Raw genomic sequence first — 20,822 nt, 5'->3', positions numbered from 1 at the left:
TTTGACATGCACAGCTGTGAGCTGTTACTGTCATACATTGAATAGGCTGACGATGTGAAACAACAAGCGGTCAGAGGAGCTTTCTGTGCAAGCGAAACAGGTCATCCTTAGGCTGGAAAAATAAAGCAAATCCATCCAAGAAGGTAGGAGTATAAACTAGTTACACCAACTGATGGAATATTTTAGTTAAAGCCCTTGAAAGCTTCAAGCAGAATCCAATTTTGAGTTAAAATGATGAAAACTGTGTCACTTTCCAAATATTTCCCAACCTATCTGCTTTAGTATTAATAGCGGGATTAATCCCTGACAGAGTAATCCAGCAGCCAAGCTGTGCTCATCCTGCAGCAGCTGTGGGCCTGACATGGAAACTGGGCTGACAGGTAATAGTTACATTTAAAAGAAATAATAATAAAACCTTTTAATCGACTACAATTGCTTCATAAAAGAATAAACTGTGCTAATACCAGTACCCAGTCAAAAAATTTAATTGTACTTGATAACCTGCATTTCAATAATTACACTCAGTTTGGCCAAGAGGGGGTTAAATGTGTTACTGAACAGAAACGGATCTATACAATGTAACAACCCCTTGAATTGCATTAAAATTCAGTGACGTAAAAAAAAGATAACACATAAATGGCAGCTACCTGATTGGAAATGCAATCACTTTAAAACAAAAGAATAATCATGTAAAAAGAAAAACATAACTACTGTACAGACGCAAAGTAACTCGTCAGCCAAAAAAAGTCACAGTGAATAGTTACAGTATGCATATAATGTGTACATGTTGTAAATAACAGATATGATACAAAACTGCGGATGCAACCTCTGCAGGACAGACGTTCAGCTCCAGAAATGCAAAATAAAACACTGATGAGCAAATCTGGGCTCACATTTTGGCAGGTTGCATTTGACCTGTTTACTTAAATATTTTACATATCACAACATCCACGGTATGCACGACAAAACTGAATTTATTGCTGTGTAAGATTTATGTACACATTTTGATTATAAAACGACTACGCCTACTCTTTGGAGAGAAACAGTTCTTAGGGCACAGATCGGAGCTCCGGGGCGAGGCCACTAGCGGTGTCCGTATTTGGCAGACCAGTCTGTTCGCCCGTGAATAGTCTGCAGCGGCGGGCGAGGCAGCAGACCCGGGGTGCTTTTGTTGGTCGGTGGGATGTTGGCAGACGCGTTCATCTGGCTCCGGCCAGACCGCCATGTTGCATAATCTGAAACGGCAACAAAGAAACTCGAAAACGGGTTTTGAAGGCAGTGGTTTTTTTTTCCGTTTTAAATTCCTTTTTTAAGAACTGGGTACTAAAGAAAGCTCAGATCTGTGCTCACTTGATGCTGTTGTCTCCACTGAATGATCCTGATGCCCTCTGTGACCGGCAGAGCCGCTGTCTTTTTTGTAAAAAGATGGCATGTATCCACCTGGGATTGTATTTGTGCCTGATAGTTAAAAGCAAAAGCCCATTTAAACCTCTTTAACAACAACAACAAAAAAAAGTGTACAGATTACAGTGAAGTTACCGTGAGCGCCTCTACTCGGCAGAGTTCCTCCGAATGGAATACTACTGCTGCCCCAAAGATGGCTACCAGTGAAGTCTTTGCTGGCATTTATGGCCACGTTCTTCTTTGTACTAATGCCTGAAATGGACAGAAAGGCAATAATAAATATTAGACTCTTAAATGGACAACATTTAAGAATAACAGAGCTGGGTAAACCTATTAACTGAGACCCAACACTATAGATTATTTTTTAAATTAAGCCCATCCCCTACTTCTGCTGAGCTATGTATTAAAATACACTGTTTATTACCAGGTAAATATCTCGACTGCCTCAAGTAATGCTGCTTAGCAGAGGCAGTTCTTGATGGCTCTTGATAGGATGCAGTCTTGTTCAGGTTTAAAGGTGCATCTTCATTTCCAGTGGGTCGGCTAAAATCCAGAATATTTCCATATCTGTGAGACAGAAAAGTGGAGGGATCTGAACAACCAGCATGCACATCCCTGAACGACATTACAGCTCTGTGCAGCAGGCTTATTTGGGTGTATTTTGTTTGTGTGCGATTAAGGTGCAAATGTCACAGACAGATCAGAGCCTCACCTGCTCAGCGTGCCCTCTCCCTGCCTCGACTTCTGTGTAGAGAAGTTACTTTTCCCAAGAATACTTATAGACGTCAGATCGGTTTCTTCGTAATCGTCCCAGTCGTCACCCTTGAGGTGCCCTGTGCCGTGGCCCCACCGCCGCCGCCCTCCTCCTCCTTTAGGTTTCAACTGATAGCTCAGCAGGTTTGCATTTTCTGGCTCCTGCCTCGTTTGCTACACCAAGATTGGCCAAGAATATTAAGACAATGCAACAACTTGTCTCTTTAGCCTTTCAGTGATTAATTTATTCTGTGCTCTACATTTGCGCTACTCAGATGTGGATTACACAGATTTTTCAAAGCATTTAGGAGCCTCACCTTGCTCTGTAGAGTCTTGTCAACGATGTAAGGAAGATGACTCTGTGGCGTTCCCTCAGTCTGCTCCTGCTTCAGGATGTGCTTTGGCTGCTGCTGCTCTCGCACCAGCTCTGTGTGCCGTTGGTACGCTGCAGCCTGGGCGGCTGCTGATGCAGGGGAGTGCTGGACCTGCTGAAGAGGCCTGGAGGGCGAGCAGTGTTGGTTGGGAGGAGGAGGCTGGGAGGGGGGCACAGGCTTAAGCAGCAGAGGCTGCTGCTGCAGCATCTGTTGAGACTGTAAAGGAGTCTGCATTGGCACACGGCTCGGCTGAGGCCTGCCCTGCTCCAAGATCTGCTGAGGCGTCCCCAAAGCTTGGCCAACATGGAAGTACGAATACCTGAGAGCCTGTGGACAAAAAAAAAATGTATTTGTTCTCTTCGCTAAGCTGCACAGAGTCATGGAAATACCAGGAGATCAAATCAGACACTACCTGGGCAGAAGCTGGTCTCTTCTTGGGATCCCACTGCAGCAGGTCGGTCATCAGATGGATGGCTTCGGGACTTGCATTTGGGATCAGTGTCTTCAGATTACTGGGAACACACTGAGGCCAACGGAAATTCATAGCACTTGCCAGCTGATATCCCTCAGGCCAATCATTCTAGAAGGAGGAGTCAGTCCACGGTTCACATTTTGAGACATGAAAAACTCAGAAAGCTTCACATTCTCACTGTGATGCCAACAGTAGACATGATCGCGCCCACTCAAGCCTGTCCTTATGATTCCACCATATGCACCGTAGCATGTTTCTAAAGGATCCCACACGCAGTTCTCAACACTAATAAGCACTGACTAGTTTGACAGAAGTCGACTCAAACTGCACACAGCAAATAAGGACTCGAAGGGTCTTTTTAAAAGACCCTTTTTTAAAGATGGCTCCTCACACTGTAGAGTTTCAGTGAGGTGGCTTAAAACTATGATTTCTGATGTGGATACCAACTCTTATTAAGTAACACCTTGTTTCTCCCAAACTCAAAATGTTTTTGGCTCTGTGTGTGAATAACTACCTTCTTTGGTGTACCCAAGACTTGGCAAATCTTGAATATGGTGTCTACTTCACTGGATCCTGGGAAAAGAGGCCTGAGGGTATACAGCTCTGCCATAATGCAGCCAACTGCCCACTGGTCTATAGGTGAACTGTAGGATGTGGATCTGAGGAGCACCTCTGGAGCTCGGTACCTGGTCCAAAAAGAAGAGTAAGAGGACTTAAGCATCCTCCAAGTACATGAGAACTATGTTTGCTCGAAACAAACAAACAAACAAACAAAAAACCAACTCACCATCTAGTTGAAACATAATCCGTGTAAGGCGGTCGAGATCTGATCTCTCGGGCAAGCCCAAAGTCAGCTATTTTCACCAGCTCTGGGCCCATGCACAGAAGATTCTCTGGCTTCATGTCCCTGTGGAAAAAACCTAACCAGAGACGCGTGCATGAGCATCTCGCCAGATTGAAATGTCAGGGATGCAACATTTAATGAACACCCTGGAGTAAAAACAAAACAAAACAAAAAAAAGACGTACCATGTTTATGAATGAAGGCGAGCCCCTGAAGTATCTGAAACATGATATTTCTTACAGTAGATTCAGGAAATAACCGGGTCCTGCACAAAGAAACCATTCAAAGCTGGATGAGTACAGAAACAACAAACCTTACTCAAATACACTTTCAAATCTGGAAATACCAAAATGACTGCACGCACCTGTCTTTCATGAGCTGGTACAAATTCTCCTTCATGTACTCAAATATAAAGTACAGGTGATCATTTTCCCGAATTACCTCCTTAAGCTTGATCACGTTAGCATGGTTCAGTTTCTTTAAGGACTGCAAGAATAAACAAACAGGTAGCGTTAACACAATGTGGACTCCATAAAGCCAAAGCAGAGGGAGAAATAAATGAATCTAAACATGCTGGGCAACACACAGAGGTCACTGCAGCACATTCAGAAGCACACCCTACAACTACCAAAGAACCCTTGTAGGTATAGGTAGGGTGTAGTTTGGAGGGCGAAATGCTGCAAAGGTGGGATTTATGCTTACAATTTAAAAAAGGAGGAAAACAAATATGGAATAAATAGAAAGCAGAATGGAGAAATATACACTTTCCCATGCACTGGGATGGTATAGGTTTAACCATGCTATATTTTAGTAAGGGGGAGAAAAGCCATAATGGGTCTGAGATTTCATGATAGCATGCTGTAATTATAAATCTACTCAGCAGGACACAAAGGAGCAGCGTTTTCTACTCGTGTTTGCTGTATCAAGGTTAGGCTCTATAAAAGGGGTGTGTGTAGGCCGGGGTGGGGAACAGAGCTCAAAACCAACAGCACACAAGAATCACCTTCTGCTCTTAGAGCTGGTGTGTGACTGTTGCACTGTGAGGAAATTTAAACAGTAAAATACTGAAACGGTGTGAAAAACAAACAGAAAGGCATTCATTGATTTCACAAATGGCCTAGCATGTACATCATCACTACATTACCCATAAAGCAACAGCATATTTACACAATACCATTAAGGTTATTGTGAGCTTTCTAAACAAAATAATGAAAAATAATCAACCCAAACTGAAACGTTGGCCACATGTGATAATGCTTTTCCTTATTTTCTGTCATATATGTGCTGGATGTTGCAATTTGATAATAATGAGATTTAAAAGTAATCCTTATATGTTTGATTTTAGATTTTTTTTTTTTTTTTTTTTTTTACTCTTGGCTGTACATGACGTCAGAATGAGTGTATTTCCAAATATGGTTATCTCAGACACACAGCAACCCAAACACAACTGCTGTTCAAAGGTTTTTCATGTGGAGCAGCCAATCAGAAGGAGAGTGTCCATAAAAGGGAAGGACGGTAGAGGAATTATCATGGGAGACTGCACTAAAGCCCAGCATGTGGTAAATATGGTTAATTTTTAACTGTAAATCCTGAAGCGTTAGTCACGTGTAATAACATCATGCTTTGTGGTCATGTTTCCTGTTGCAATCAGTGTTTATTGATGTACCTGCCTGTAGTGCAGAATGTCTTTCTTGACATCATGAATTCAAAACTATTGTCACTGGGAATTTCATGAGTGATATACACCCAACTGATACTTTATTAGGTACACCTTATCAACTGCTAATTAACACAAACAACCACCCTGCCCCTTGATTCTCAGTAGGATATGGCAGCAACTAATTCAGTGCATTCGGACATTTGTTGAGACGATCTGCTAATGTTCAAACTGAGCATCAAGGCCACAGTAAGACAAATAACCACTTGTTACAATCGAGGAACGCAGAAGAGAATCTGTGAACGCACAAACAGATGCGCCAGAGCAGCAGAAGACCACACCGGGTGCCACTCCTGTCAGGTAAGAGCAGGATACTGAGGCTACAACCTTGAACAACAGCAGCTTGGAAAAATGTTGCCTTGTCTGATGACTCTTGAATTCTGCTGCAACATTCAGATGGTAAGATATGAATTTGGTGTAAACAACATGAAAGCATGGATCCATCTTGCTTTGGACCAAAGGTTCGGGCTGGTGCTGTTGGTGTAATGGTGTAGGCTAATCTATACCACAAAGAACTTGAAGTAGTACTGGGGTTTCAACCTGGTACTAGGAAGGTGTAACTAATGAAGCCAGTAAGTGTATGTAAGTAATATTTACACAGTGAAGTAACTTCAAGTGTCCAATTCAGAAATATACAGTGAGGTGACAGTTTTAAGTTTTGCTAAGGATAAAGACAAATCTTGCTAGCTATGAAAGGACCAATTGATGTTTTCTCTGAGTTGTGTCATATATGTGCTGTTGCCATGAGGGATGTTGTTATTCATACCAAAACTTGATAATAATGAGATTTAAAGTAATCCTTATGTGTTTGATTTTAGATTTTTTTTTTTTTTTTTACTCTTGGCTATACATGACGTCAGAATGAGTGTATTTCCAAATATGGTTATCTCAGACACACAGCAACCCAAACACAATTGCTATTCAAAGGTTTTCCATGTGGAGCAGCCAATCAGAAGGAGAGTGTCCATAAAAGGGAAGGACAGTAGATGCATTATCGTGGGAGACTGCACTAAAGCCCAGCATGTGGTAAATATGGTTAATTTTTAACTGTAAATCCTGAAGCGCTAGTCACGTGTAATAACATCATACTTTATGGTCATGTTTCCTGTTGCAATCAGTGTTTATTGATGTACCTGCCTGTAGTGCAGAATGTCTTTCTTGACATCATGAATTCAAAAATATGATCATGTTGAATTTCATGAGTGATATACACCCAACTGATACTTTATTAGGTACACCTTATCAACTGCTAATTAACACAAATACCTCCCCTTGATTCTCAGTAGGATATGGTAGCAATTTATTCAATGCATTCAGACATGTAGACACAGTTGAGACGATCTGCTAATGTTCAAACTGAGCATCAAAGTTACAGTAGGACAAATAACCATTTATTACAACCAAGGAACGCAGAAGAGACTCTCTGAATGCACAAACAAATGCGCTACAGCAACAGAAGACCACACCGGGTGCCCTCCTGTCAGGTAAGCGCAGGAGACTGAGGCAACAGTTCTCATTGGCTCACCAACCTTGAACAACGGCAGCTTGGAAAAATGTTGCCTTGTCTGATGACTCTTGAATTCTGCTGCAACATTCAGATGGTAAGGTTTGAATTTGGTGTAAACAACATGAAAGCATGGATCCATCTTGCTTTGTACCAAAGGTTCAGGCTGGTGCTGTTGGTGTAATGGCGTGGGCTAATCTATACTACGAAGAATTGAAGTAGTTCTGAAGTTTCAACCTGGTACTGGGAAGGTGTAACTAGTGAAGCCAGTGAGTGCATGTAAGTAATATTTAGACAGTGAAATAACTTCAAGTGTCCAGTTCAGAAATATACAGTGAGGTGACAGTTTTAAGTTTTGTTAAGGATAAAGGCAAATGTTTCTAGCTGTGAAAGGGACAATATATATTTTCTCTGAGTACGTTAAATTCTTCAGGACTATTTTGGATGGGACAAGCATGACAGGGGTCAAATGACTTGTCCTAATTCACATCGACCCAGGATCAGCTGACCACTTTGGTTTGGCTGACTATTTCTGTGTAATGCAGCATAAATCAGTGTCAGCTGAGAGTCTTCAGTGTGCAAAGCTACCTCTTTCCCTCATCTGCCAAGGAGGACTAGTCGAATAAAAACAAAAATCTACAGGACAAGCTCATTTACATGTTTTAAAATCATAAACATGACATCTTGTGTCACATATAAATATCATTCTGTGTATTTTATTCAGAAAATAAGGTACTATATTAAAGCACAACAATGCTGATCAATTCAAGCCTGGATACAACTGAAGAGCCTGCAAGATATCCTTTAAGGATTAGGTGTTAAAAGTAAATTTAGTGGGTTGCTTAAATCATTTTACCCCACCAAGAATGAAGAATTGTGTTAACAGGGAACAGCCACGTACAGCTGAACAATAAATACCAGTACATACAATTACTGCCCAAATCAAAGATGCAGCTGCACCAGATCACTTAGATTCAATGTTAAATTTGGGTTGATTTATTTTCCATCACTCACTTTAAAATGTTAAACTTTTTAAAAATGTAAGCTCACCTTCACTTCACGGAGGTTCATGCATTCTTCCCAGGAGTAGAACTTCCTTTTCATTCTGAAATAACATAACAGAAAAAAATAAATAAAAACAGCCTGTGTCTTGGCTTACAGTTAGCTTTTCAAGTCAAGACCAAATGAAATCATACAATAGCTAGACCCGAGAAGGAAAAACATCTATCACAGATTACAGAAAAACACAATTTTGTGATACTCACTTCTTAATGGCAACTAGTTCCCCCGACTCCAGACTGCGGCCGAGGATGACTGAGCCGTAGGTGCCATCCCCGAGCTGTCTGATGGTAGTGTATCTATTCATTATGCTTGTCCTTCCATAGCATTGTCAGGGGGCAGATAATAACAGGGTGGAAAACAGAGATGTGTTCGCCTCCTACTTCTGAATGCAACCAGATTTTCCTGTGACAACAGCAGAAGACTACAGGCAGAGGTGGAGGACTCATTGTGTCATGGACTTGTGTCCTTTGAGCTGAGAAAGACAAATAAATAAAGAGACCAAGCCAGAGATCACTCAGCAAAGGATCCACAAACTAACCACTGAGTGGGACATTATTTCTTTAAGCCTTTAAAACTTATCAGTCAGTGACGGAAGACAATATTAAATCTGCAATGCAATTTCTGTGTATATGTTTCCACAATATATCCAGGTACAGATATACTGACCAAAAAGTCACCAGAAATAATTAAGAGCCTTCATTGGTTAGTTACTGCAGTAGAGTCTGAACTCTGGAGCAATGCTAAAAGGTCGTGTGATCTGATGAATGCTCCAGAGTGATGGATGTGATGCATCGAGGTAAGAAGAGAGGCAGGTGAAGTGATGCACCCATCATGCATAGTGCATACCGTCGAGTTGCTTCAGTTTTTCAGGTGACCAAAAAAATGAGGTCCGCTGACTACTTTAATATATGGATAAAAAACACCCAAACAAACATGATTTTTTTTTTTTTCCCTTTCCTGATAGCACACCATTTTCTGAGATGATAATAGTAGGATTTAGAGTAGTTCAGGGAGGAACCCCGGTGAGAATTTTGGGCATGTGCTGGAGAAGACATTACACAGTGGTCCGCCTCTCTCATCATAAATGCAACATCATGGTGAAAAAGTAATGCAACTCTGCATGGAAATAATTACGACACAGCGGAAGCTTGAAGAAACATAAACACACCAGCTCACTCATATCATATCTTTTATTGAATGCATGCAATTCATAGTCACCCTTCCATCCCTTATTTAATAGAATAGAGGATTTGGAATAAAAAAAAAAAAAAAAAAAATCATAACCCTCGAGGTCAATGTGTTATACCACAGAAAATTTAAGTCCATCTCCATCAACATGTGACTGAAAGACTTGCATGCTTTGCGTAGTGAGTTTCAGTTTCTTCCTTCTAGACGAAGGCTTTGAGTACCAAAGTGCAGCATAACAAGGTTTAAAAATAGCTTTCCTCCAGCAGCCATCACTCCAATAAACAAATCATAGTTTTGCTATCCTAGATGATGCTGTGCAGATTCTCAGTATCAGCATCAGAGAACATTAGAGGGACAGCTCAAGTTGAGATGGAGACAAAGTTAGAGTGGCAAGGCTGAGATGGGTTGCACATGGGCAGAGGAGGGAGAGTGGATATATTAAATAAAGGATGCTGAATATGTAGCTGCCAGGAAGGAGGAAAACAGGAAGACCATAGAAGGGGTCATGGATGTAGTGAAGCAGGACATGCAGAGGGTTAGTGCTGGGGTGGTAGAGATAGGATAAGGAGGAGGCAGATGATCTGTCATGGCGACCCCTAAAGGGCGCAGCTGAAAGAAGATGATTAATTTCTTTATTATGTTTTATTTATGCCTTCTTACAGTGCTGTGAAAAAGTAATTGCACCCTTTGTGATTTCTTTGTCATTCATGTTTCTGAACATCAAACAAATTTTAATGTTAGCCAAAGATCCTGTGTGAAAAAGTAATTGTTGAATTGTGAATTTTACTGTAATTAACCACATTTTTGGGAAAGCTGAGTTCAGTTTCACTGAACACACATATACACACTAGCTATCATGGCATGATCTAAAGAAACAGCTGAGAAATAAAAGGCACTGACATCTATCAAGTCTGGAAAGGGTTACAAAGCCATTTTTAAGGTTTTGGGACTCCAGTGAACCATGGTGAGATAAATGGATCCACAAATGGGGAAAACTTGGAGCAGTCTATGAAAATTACTCCAAATGTGCATTGACGATTTATTGAGGAGGTCACAAAAGAACCCAGAACAACATCTAAAGAACTGCAGGCCTCACTTGCCTCAGTTAATAATAAAGAGAGTGGATAAAATGGCATCCATGGGAGATTTCCAAGGAGAAAACCCCTGTTGATTAAAAAAGAACAAAAGGTTCGTCTCGCATTTGTGAAAAGTAAAAAATCTTGATGATCCCAGAGACTTTGGGCAAAATATTTTTTGGACTGAAGTAAAACTAACACAAAAAAAAATCATAAAAATAACGTCATACCAACAGTCAAACATAATGGTCATAGTGTGATGGTCTGGGGCTGCTTTGCTGCTTCAGGACCTGGAAGACTTGCTGTAATTGATGGGACCATGAATTTCTGATATCTATCAGAAAATCCTGAAGGAGACAGTCCGTCTGTTTTGGAGTGGCCCAGTCATGGTCTGGTGTGAAATCAGATTAAGATCATGCATTTCAAGCATCTCAAATAGGCTGTTCATGCTGGAAAACTCTCCAATGTGGCCGAACTAATGGAAGAGGGGCCAAAATTCCTAGACAGTGATGTGACAGACTCATTGCCACTTATCACAAACATTTGACTGCAGTTCTTGCAGACAAGGGTGGCACAACCAGTTATTAGGGTTAGGGGGCAATCACTTTTTCCACACAGAGTCATATGGGTTTGGATAGCTGTGCTGTTTTACCCTAAATAAATGAAATCATATTTAAAAACTGCATTTGCATTTACTCGGGTTATGTTTGTCTAACATTAAGCTTTATTCATGAGCTAAAACGTTTAAAATGATAATAAATAGAATAAAAATTAAGAAGGAGGCACTATTTTTTTCCTTTTTAACAGCACAGTACCAGGAAAGTGTGATTATATAGGCCAATTTATCACTAATCATTCCAAAAGAGGGATTCACATTATGTTTACCTACTGGCAAGAGCTAGCAAACCAGCTACTGTTTACTGTTTTTATTCACACTCGCGTTGTTCAGACTGGATTTAATACTACAACAACCCCCTGTGAGTTTGTGGTTACATTTTAACCAGCCCTCTGTCAGCTAGCGTGGTAGAAATAAACATTGACCGCGTTGTGATGCTGCTGGTGGCCCAGCTGCTGACAAGCCATCAGAGAAACAGTGGACTGAATGGGCTCCTTACTTACTCAAAATAAAACGACGAGCAGCACAAAGCACTTACCCTCCTCGCGTCAAACCGCCAACAGCTCATAGCCAGTCATTCGTAGTCGATGGTAAACAAATGGCTTACTCCATTAGCCTGCTAACTGTTACCGTTACACTGCGAATAGCCGCAACCAGTGTGCCCAACACACACCGTAAATAAATCTCCAGCTAGGCCCCTTCCTCCCTTCCTTCCTTCCTCCCTTCCTTCCCTCCTTCCTTCCTCACAGAGATTATCAAGATCTCGCGTTGCTGTGAAAAGACCCTGCGGTTTAATTTCAACAAATCACAGCAGTCAAAGATGCTGGAGTGTAAACACCAGCTTTCATGATCTACATCGCCTTTAACGAGTGCGGACTATTTAAAGAAGGGCTTTTACTGCGTTTAGTCCACACATTGCTAGAGAAGCTAAAAAGGAAGCGGTGCAGTCATTTAAAGTTACTGACATTTTATGACATAATCGTGAAGGGCGAATGGCGAGGTGTAAAGACCAGCCAGTAACATAAAAATACGCAAAGAGTGGAAAAGATGTTTAGGTGCAGAGCAAAAGCGGAAGTGAGCAACATTTAATGCTCTTGTTTCGCACTCTTCTTTGATTAAAGAAAAAAAGAGCCCTTAATATGAATGTGAGGTCATCATTGTTTTCCCTACTCCCTAAATTGTTAGTACACGTTGTTTTTTACATATATAAAGTGCCTTTCGGAGACTGCTGTTGCCATTTGGTGCTATATTATAATGAATTGCAAAAATAAATAAGTAAATTAAAAAAAAGAAAACTTCAAAAAAGCAACAAAAAAAAAGAATACTGGCGAGCCTACTGATTTGCATTTTATATTTAACTGGCAGGAATTAAAACAGCAACAGCTCTGACAATCACATTGCAATTTACACTCACAGGACACTTTATAAGGTACACCTTGCTAGTACTAGGTTGGATTCCCTTTTGCCTTCAGAACTACATTAATTCTTTGTGGTGTAGATTCAACAAGTTGCTGGAAACATTCCTCTGAGACTTTGGTTGGAACATCCCACCGCATCCCAAAGGTGCTCTAGTGGATTGACATATGTTGACTGTGGAGGGCAATTGAGTACAGGGAATTCACTGACATGTTCAAGGAGTCAGTTTGAGATGATCTAAACTTTGTGACATGGTCTGTTATCCAGCTGGAAGAAGCCATCAGAAGATGAGTACACTGTGGCTAAAGCTGAGGTAGCCTGTGGCATTTAAATGATTGGTTGGTACTAAGTTGCTTAAGGTTTGCCAAGAAAATATACCTCACACCATTACACCATCACAACCCTGAACCACGGATACAAGGCAGGATGGATTCATGCTTTCTTGTTGTTTATGCTAACCATCTGAATGTTGCAGCAGAATTCAAGACTCATCAGACTAGACATCATTTTTCCGATCTTCTATCATCCAATTATGGTGAGCCTGTGCAAACTGTAGCCTCTATTTCCTTGATGGGAGTTGCATTCAGTGTGGTCTTCTGCCGCTGCAGCCCATCTGCTTCAAGGTTCCACATGTTGTGCATTCAGAGATGCTCTTCTGCGGTTGTGATGAGTAGTTAATTGGAATTTAATTTTAATCAACAACCATGCCACATTCAAAGCCACTTAAATCACCTTTATTCCTCATTCTGATCCTCAGGTTCAGCTTCAGTGGGTCATCTTGATCATGCTTAAATGCATTGTACTGCTGCCATGTGATTGGCTGGTTCCTTTAACCAGCAGTGGAACAGGTGCACCTGTCTGAGTATTTAATGTCCAGTAATTAACATGCCAACAATTTGGTCACTAAAGACAGTTGTATAAGAGATTATAATCTAATATAACACACACATACAGGTCATTCATAAATGACAGCTGCTAGTCGTTGCCCCACACAGGGATGTTTATTTTTCAGCTGATATTGAAGAGCCGGAGTGACACAGGGCGCTTCTCGAGTCTCTTAGCGCCTCCTGACTTCCTGTGCCACTGAGGCTCCGGGCTACTCAGCGAAATGGCTGCGTTCCTGCGAGCTCGTAAATATGTCCGTTGTGTTGTCCGTTTCTCCGACCGTGAACTGTAAACGGTAGTGCTGACCGCCTGTGAAGATAACAAGGAGACTTACTGGCCAGGTTGTCATGGTGGGTCACCGTGTTTTTGGCAGTTATGCAGCGAAAAGTGTTAGCGAGCTAGCGAGCTAATGTAGCTAACGTCACCTGGCTTCTTTTAACGTTACCTGCAGCTCAGCCTAGCTCAGCTAAGCTGTGCTGTAAGCTAACCAGTTTACAAACTATTTGCGAAAGTAGTTGATTTACAACACTTGGCGCCTACATTTAGATGCAAGACCCTCAAATCAACGATATGCAGATTAATTCACAGTATTATACACCGAGGGTTAGCATCGCAGACTGTTAAGCTAAATATGGTTGTGTTTGGTGGTTACCTGAGTTGTTTCTAAATCAGGCCCACAGCAGAACTTTATAGTTTCTATTTCTTGCAACAAGTTTGACCACTTTGACAGTTTGTATGTTAATGAAAAATGAAACTTATTTACCGCAACATGAACAGGGAAGTGTGCTGTAATAACAAGGAGCACCAAACTGTCAACAACGAACGGTGTGCAGTGCATATAAAGCAACGTGTACTTACAATATTGTTGTTTATTACGTATTTCATATGCATTTTAAATCGATTTTGTTTAGGTAGTAGCAGTGTAATTAACTTCAACGCAAAGTGAGCTATATATTGCATATATTAATGTTAATGTGTATTAAGTTTGGTTACATGAGGCTTGCTGTTTTAGTCTCTAAATTTATCTTCATCACCTTATTGACTGCTATATACAGGATGGCTGATAATCTGTTTTATTCTTATATATATATAGTTAACCGTAAATTAATTTCTTAATTATAACTTTTTGGTTTCTTGCGCAGGCTGACGAAAATGCAGATATTGAAGGTACAGTAGAGGATGAAGATGAAAGTTCAGATGATCCAGATCTTCAGGTGAGCAGCATAAATCATGGTTTGTGCAACACTCTAGGGCTGTGCTTCATTAAATTTTACTTCCAAGGAGCCACATTTTCTTGCGACACAGTGGTCTTAGTACAAGGTAAGCCTGGTAAGAAGACGTTCTTAAGTAGGGGACACAGGGAGAAAAGACTGAGATATGTCAGATTACACAAAATTTGCACTGACAATCAGTGACAGCAGGTCTGATGGAGTGATGAATCCAATTTGAAATTCTTGTTTTAAATTGTCATCAATATGTACAGTTGAGGCCAGGAGAGAGGTACAACAGCCATCTATAAAACATGGTGGAGGTGCTGTTATTTTGATCCATCATGCAAAACCATCTACAAAGCTTCTGATTGTCAACAGCTTCATTTTTCAGCATAACAATGATCCCAAACACACTCCTAATGTAGTAAAAACATACCTGTATAGAAAAACACACACTATGCTATCAGTCAGGGCTGGGGCCTCCCCAGAGCCTGGAGCAACACATCTAACTTATCTCCTGAAAATACAACAAAAACTGCAGTGTCATTAATGCATAAAGGTCAAGAAAAACTGGAATATTCCTAAAAGCGAACCTGTACTGTGCATCAGTGTATCTTTCGAGCTAGCACTGAAATCACTAACAAAAACATTTCTTTTGGCCAAAGATAAGATATGTTATCCCCTCATGTACTTATTTGTTTAAAGTGGCAAAACCTGCACTGTATGCAAAACATGGCAGCCGAAGCAGAGAGGGATCTTGTTCCTCAGCTGTTGAGCCCAGTGCTGCGAGTTAATTCTCATATGTCAGGCAGGTACAATGAAAGATGAGGAGGACTTTATTTTATTTGTTTGCAACGATTCATTTATAAAAATATATTATAAGAATGTAGTACACTGTAACTCTACTCTTTGATGCATATCCATCTTTGTTTCTAATATTTGTCTTCACCTTCTGGCAGTTTATATATTGCTGAGTTCATACAGTATTGTATCTCATTCTTAAATTTGTAAACCAAATAGGCTGTAACAGCAGTGTTAAAGTTCAACTAAGCGTGGATAAGCTGAAGCCTTTCTTTGGCACTCACACTATTAATGTTGTAATCGAATTGCAGCTGGAGCTCAATGTGTTCAGAGCTCAGTGGATGTCTGAGCTCAAACCGAGCTCCGGAGCGAGTGGAACGAGCAACCGACTGCTGCAAGCCAAAAGTCTGAGGAAGGCGCAAGAAATTGCTAGAGAGGAAAAGGCAAGTTGGGGAATTATTTTTTTCTAGCTGTAGGCTTGCATGTGTTGTCGATTATTATCAGCTGTTAAATGACTGATGAGAGTCACCTTCCCTCAGGCTACAGAGCTGTTCTTGAGAGCTGTTCAGGAGGAGCAGAATGGAGCTGTCTATGAAGGTATGCGCTACATAGGATACAGATCGCACTTTACCACAAATAAAAATAATTCTTTAGAAGTTAACGACTCTTTATCCTTAAATGTCGTCCATTTAGTTCTGTAATTTCTCTGAGAAACCAAAACGACTGGCTGTTGGATTTGTTTGTCAGTCTAATATGATGTTTTTACTTGCAGCTATCAAATTTTATCGCATGGCTATGCAGCTTGTTCCTGACATTGAGTTTAAAATCAACTACAGCCGTCCTCCTGATGCAGACAGAGGTGGAGGGAACTAGTAAGCTACTTTATTTTGTTTAATCTTACCGCAGGTCTGTTTTGTGACAGCATGTTTTCAGACATTAAGTTGTTCTAAAATTATAGTCTTATGTAAATCTTTTTCCTTTCTTTTTGGGGATCATTTCCCCCTGTGAAGTAATTAAGATGCTAAACAGAGAGCTGCTATATTATTATTATTGTAATAAAACTAGTAGTATAAAGGCTGAACTTATAATATTAGGGCTAAACAGTCAGACTGAGGGTGTGAGGAGGATCACTCAGCTGGATTAAAACTTAAGCTGCCCCATTTACAACAATAACAAAAGCAACTTTTCTGTCTTTGCTTTTGTTTGGTAGTTGAATAATATAGTGTGCTGGCTTGTATGAGAGTAATGCATAGTCTAATTTCTTAAACTGAGCACACTGTGTTTATTTTTCTTTTTTGCAGCATGGAGGATAGTGATGCTGATGGGGAGATCGAGGATCTACTTGCCTACTTCGAGCAGCAGCTATCTGTGGAAGGCTCATTTCCAAAGATCTGCACTCCTGAGGTTGAAATGACTCAGGTGCACATTTCAGGTAAAAGCCTCTAATGTAATTTAATTGTAAACCTCTTGAGTCATAATTAACACATAGCCATTATCATTCTTTTCTTATCTTTTTTTTAATTGCAGCTTTGCCACGGGAAATCCTGATGTACATATTTCGGTGGGTTGTATCAAGCGATCTGGACATGCGCGCTCTGGAGCAGCTGTCTTTGGTTTGCCGTGGGTTTTACATTTGTGCAAGGTCAGCCTCGCTTTCAAAGAAATCGGCTGGGTGACAAATTATTTGTCAGCAGGCTCAAGTTTTGACAAAATTGCCAATTTCATATCATATCAAGGATCTCATGGTGCTGTGAGCTCTAAATTTTTTGTTTCGCTTTCATTCTCACTCCAGAGACCCTGAGATTTGGCGCTTGGCTTGTTTAAGAGTTTGGGGACGGAAGTGCACTAAACTTGTACCCTTCACATCCTGGAGGGAGATGTTCCTGCAAAGGCCCAGAGTCCGTTTTGATGGTAATTACTACTGACAACTTGGATCTCCAAACCCACATTAGTGCAGGAAAATGTAATGTTTTGTAACAGATACAGCATGATTTAAGAGCTAGAGTGTCATAGAAAATATATTTTATTATCAAGACAGATACCACAAGCATGCTTATCAGGTAAAAATTTCCATGCAATGTTTTTTTTTTTTTTTTTTTTTTGATAGCAGTTTATTTCAAGTCACATTAGCCTAGCCTGTTTGCCAACCATGTTTGCATACCTGCTCTTAACTTGCAGCTCACTGTTGCCCCCTGCAGTGTGAGGCAGCTGCTGGAAGTGTACTGAGTTTCAGTACATAAAAAGACCACAGGAATAATGTTACGGGTGTAATACTTCTTTATGCTGCAAACTTTTAGATGATTGTTACATGCAGCTAGCAACAGTTCAGAGCTAAATGCCTCAAATTACCACCCACTAGTGTTGTTTTTTGCTGATGCTTTTAGAAGTTATTGCTGCCATATTCAATGTAAACGAATTACTGGATGATTCATTTTCTTTCCACAGGTGTGTATATCAGCAAAACATCGTACATTCGCCAAGGAGAGGAATCGCTGGATGGATTTTACAGGGCTTGGCACCATGTTGAATACTACAGGTAAATATTTGAGTGTAGTCTTTATTTATTGTGAGTTGTAACAAAACCACAGATGACATTTTTGACAGTGACGACATTGTTACCTCAGGTACCTCCGCTTCTTCCCCGATGGCCACGTCATCATGCTGACCACCCCTGAGGAGCCTTTGTCAGTTGTTCCCCGTTTGCGTACCAGGAACACCAGGTACACCTCATCTTTTCTCTAAACTCAGCCGGACCCATTGAGAGTATAACGGATTGACAATTGTTTAATTGCGTTTCATTTCTCAGAATGGATTCAGTTCTGCTCGGTCACTTCCGTCTCTCACAGGAGACAGGCAATCAAACCAAAGTTTTTGCTGTTGTCTGCAAGAAAAAAGATGAGGTAAGAAAATGTTTGAGGCATTTGAGGGGTGGGAGATGACTAGATAACCATATATGTATAATAAGGCCAGCTCATTGAGTAAATTAAACCTCAATAAATGGAAGTGGTTAAAAAAAAAGTCATATGTTTAAAACAGTGCAAATACAGCTGCAGTTACACAATTTTGGGAATTTTCCCCTTGAAAAAAATTACGTATTGTTTAATCCTAGTACCTCATTCATCAGTGTTAGCATGTCTGTTTCTTTTCATGGTAGAAGTTGGCCTCTTACTGGCCTATACTTGAACACAAAGAAGTTATTTAGCATGCAGTACTTGGCTGCACCGGTGTTGTGCTTGTCAAAAACATTCTTGCTTAGTCATTACATAAACACAACACTGTTAAATGTATTGTTATAGTTCACTAGGTCTAAAATGATTTCCCCCTACACAAGTTATACTTCTACAAATGTGTGAGGGTGCTAAACACTGCAGCACTGACCCACGGGTGCTGACAGAATCTATGCCTCTGTTCGAAGCACCCAGAGCCTGGGAAAAAACGCTTTGATTATTTATGTTACGGATACAGTTAGCCAACAAAATTTTAAAACTCATGAATCTCAGCTGTCTCTTCTGGTTGATTGCAAGCTTCGTAGTTATCAAATTTCTGGCAGATTTACAGTATATTCGGCGTTCTTAGGTGCCGTGTCTCTGAGAGCATCTGCTGTGAATTCCAGTTTTCCATAATATTTCACCTAACCTGTCGGATTACGTCTGAGCTTGTAAACCGCATCTGTTGACAGAAAGCGACCGACTTCCAAAGGAATCGGTTCTGCAGGCGGAACCCAGCTCCGGAGGCTGAACACAGCTTTCACGTGGGACTGGCTCTGTCCTCTGGGGGGCAGCAGAGTTTTAGTAAGCTTGTGTGGATCCACCATTCCTGCCACATCACTTACAAGTAAGTCACAGGACTGCTAATAGAAGTGAACAAGAAGGGAAAAACGTCAATTTCTGTTCTATACCTGACCTTGATTATGCTTTTAGGTTGACTGGGGAAACAGTCGTTACTACTTTTGAACTGGACAGGATGTACACACCCTTCTTCTTTGCACGTGTGAAGAGTTACACTGCTTTCTCTGAGCAGCCTCTCTAAGCAGACCCTGCACATGATCTCACGAAGACCGCAGCAGAGATTGAGTCCTCGTCGCATCAAAAACACACGTACTTCTCAGCCTGTTTTAATTTGTGCTGCAGCTGCTTTATGGTGTTGCTGTTTGAACCCTCACGTTTTCTAAATGAAAGCATGCCAGTCTTTCAGGTACACTTTAGAGAAAAATACTTATTTTCTGATTTCAGAAATTGTGGTAATATGCTGAGAGCTAAAATAATTAGCAGAATTTCCCACCTGTTCCAAGCAATGAATGTTCATACTGTTTTTGTTTTGTTGTGCACTTTCTTCCTCAAATAAACAGTGATGAACAAAACCGCCTCGCTGCTCTGATGGGGCTTTCTTTTACTCAAAATTGATAGATTACGGAAAACCTACAATAGAAAACCTATTACACAACATGAGTAAAACAGAAAGCATTGCAGATTTAATTTCATGCTTCTACATCATTTGTCTCTTTGAGGACACGTGGGTTTAATCCACATATTACATTTTCTGGGAACTGAGCAGATCAAACAGGATTTACAGGAAAAAAACAATAAATGTGAAAGTTGTTTGGATTAGTCTGAAATCATTTGTAGCTTTACTAGAGCTGGTGGCTGATCTAAAACTTTGGTCTATGAAAATGGTAAGTAAATATTTAAATAGTTTGCTGTTGCCAGTTTTTTGGTGGTTCACGGTAAACAGAAGGAAAAGGTCGATAAACAGCTTCTTTTACAGTAATCCTGAATCACTGAGATGAAGCGAGCGGTTGGTCGTTTAGCTGGCACTGATTTATGGGAAAAGCAGTGGGAGGATAATGAGGAAATTGCCTAATAATACCTCCAGAAAACCACACCAGTAAGCGGTTATTGTTTTTGACTCATACTGGACACAATATCATTTTCCCATAGCAAGAGTTTGAGAAATTAGTTTGAGGCAAATTACATGAACAGTCACTTGAACGTTTGTGTGTCTGTTTCATAAGTCGCGTCAAGCATTCACAGGTAAAACTCAGCACAGCTAAAAAAAATCAGATGTATTTATCTGAGTTATTATAGTTTTGTCATTTGTAAGTTTTTGTTTTCATTTCTTTTAGACTTTTTGCTTTTCAATTAGTTTACTTTCCAACATTAGTTTGTTTATTTCACTTTAGTTTTTATTTATTGAAAATGTTTAATTTCCATTGGTTTCAGTTGTAGTTTTAGTTTTAGCCTTTAATATGTCAAAGGTAAGATTTAAAAAAAATCAGCATGTATTGCAAAAAATATGAATAAATATGTCTTTGAAAGCCTCATCAGGTTGTTTTATGGCTTTTTTGTTTCTAATCCTTTATTTATTCAGGTAAAAATCTCATTGAGATTTAAAATCTCATTTCCAAGAGAGACCTGGTTTACTTTCAGTTATCTATAATAACTTGGTTATTGATGGCGCAGGAGGAGATCTGATAACCAAACCTTGTTTCTTCCTGTGCTCA

General features: G+C 40.3%; 2 protein-coding genes across 3 annotated transcripts; one reads left to right on the top strand and one right to left on the bottom strand.

The window, feature by feature from the left end:
- Positions 1-469: 469 nt before the first annotated feature.
- On the bottom strand, positions 470-11,759 carry LOC116322744 (serine/threonine-protein kinase ICK). Of its 2 annotated transcripts, none has more exons than XM_031742906.2 (14): positions 11,548-11,759; positions 8,333-8,601; positions 8,118-8,172; positions 4,211-4,332; positions 4,032-4,111; positions 3,791-3,923; positions 3,518-3,689; positions 2,944-3,111; positions 2,475-2,858; positions 2,117-2,331; positions 1,829-1,971; positions 1,540-1,656; positions 1,351-1,458; positions 470-1,235 (listed from the first exon to the last, which is right to left on the bottom strand). In XM_031742906.2, exons 2-14 carry the CDS (start codon positions 8,431-8,433, stop codon positions 1,084-1,086), a joined length of 1,950 nt encoding a protein of 649 aa, XP_031598766.1. In that variant the 5' UTR covers positions 8,434-8,601; positions 11,548-11,759; the 3' UTR covers positions 470-1,083. The 2 variants fall into 2 exon arrangements, with proteins under 2 accessions (XP_031598766.1, XP_039477443.1); XM_039621509.1 differs by having other exon boundaries at positions 8,333-8,531.
- Positions 11,760-13,459: 1,700 nt separating this feature from the next.
- On the top strand, positions 13,460-19,686 carry fbxo9 (F-box protein 9). Its single transcript, XM_031742928.2, has 13 exons — positions 13,460-13,660; positions 14,453-14,524; positions 15,634-15,765; positions 15,862-15,919; positions 16,095-16,194; positions 16,624-16,754; positions 16,850-16,964; positions 17,115-17,233; positions 17,768-17,858; positions 17,947-18,042; positions 18,129-18,222; positions 19,002-19,156; positions 19,243-19,686. The coding sequence occupies exons 1-13, from the start codon at positions 13,658-13,660 to the stop codon at positions 19,349-19,351; spliced, it is 1,275 nt and encodes a 424-aa protein (XP_031598788.1). The 5' UTR covers positions 13,460-13,657; the 3' UTR covers positions 19,352-19,686.
- Positions 19,687-20,822: the final 1,136 nt, after the last annotated feature.

This window comes from Oreochromis aureus, linkage group 13 (assembly GCF_013358895.1).
Source record: "Oreochromis aureus strain Israel breed Guangdong linkage group 13, ZZ_aureus, whole genome shotgun sequence".
Lineage (NCBI taxonomy): Eukaryota > Metazoa > Chordata > Actinopteri > Cichliformes > Cichlidae > Oreochromis > Oreochromis aureus.
This window is presented reverse-complemented; position numbering and strand designations above follow the sequence as displayed.

Bases quoted from the DNA above. Each gene is read 5' to 3' on its own strand.
- LOC116322744 (XM_031742906.2), bottom strand. From the start codon at position 8,433: ATGAATAGATACACTACCATCAGACAGCTCGGGGATGGCACCTACGGC. The intron at 4,333-8,117 runs GTGAGCTTACAT...TTATTCTTGCAG, and splicing joins TGAACCTCCGTGAAGTGAAG to TCCTTAAAGAAACTGAACCA. The intron at 3,112-3,517 runs GTAGTTATTCAC...TCCTCCTTCTAG, and splicing joins TCTTGGGTACACCAAAGAAG to AATGATTGGCCTGAGGGATA.
- fbxo9 (XM_031742928.2), top strand. The intron at 17,859-17,946 runs GTAAATATTTGA...TTGTTACCTCAG, and splicing joins CACCATGTTGAATACTACAG to GTACCTCCGCTTCTTCCCCG. The intron at 18,043-18,128 runs GTACACCTCATC...TTCATTTCTCAG, and splicing joins TTGCGTACCAGGAACACCAG to AATGGATTCAGTTCTGCTCG.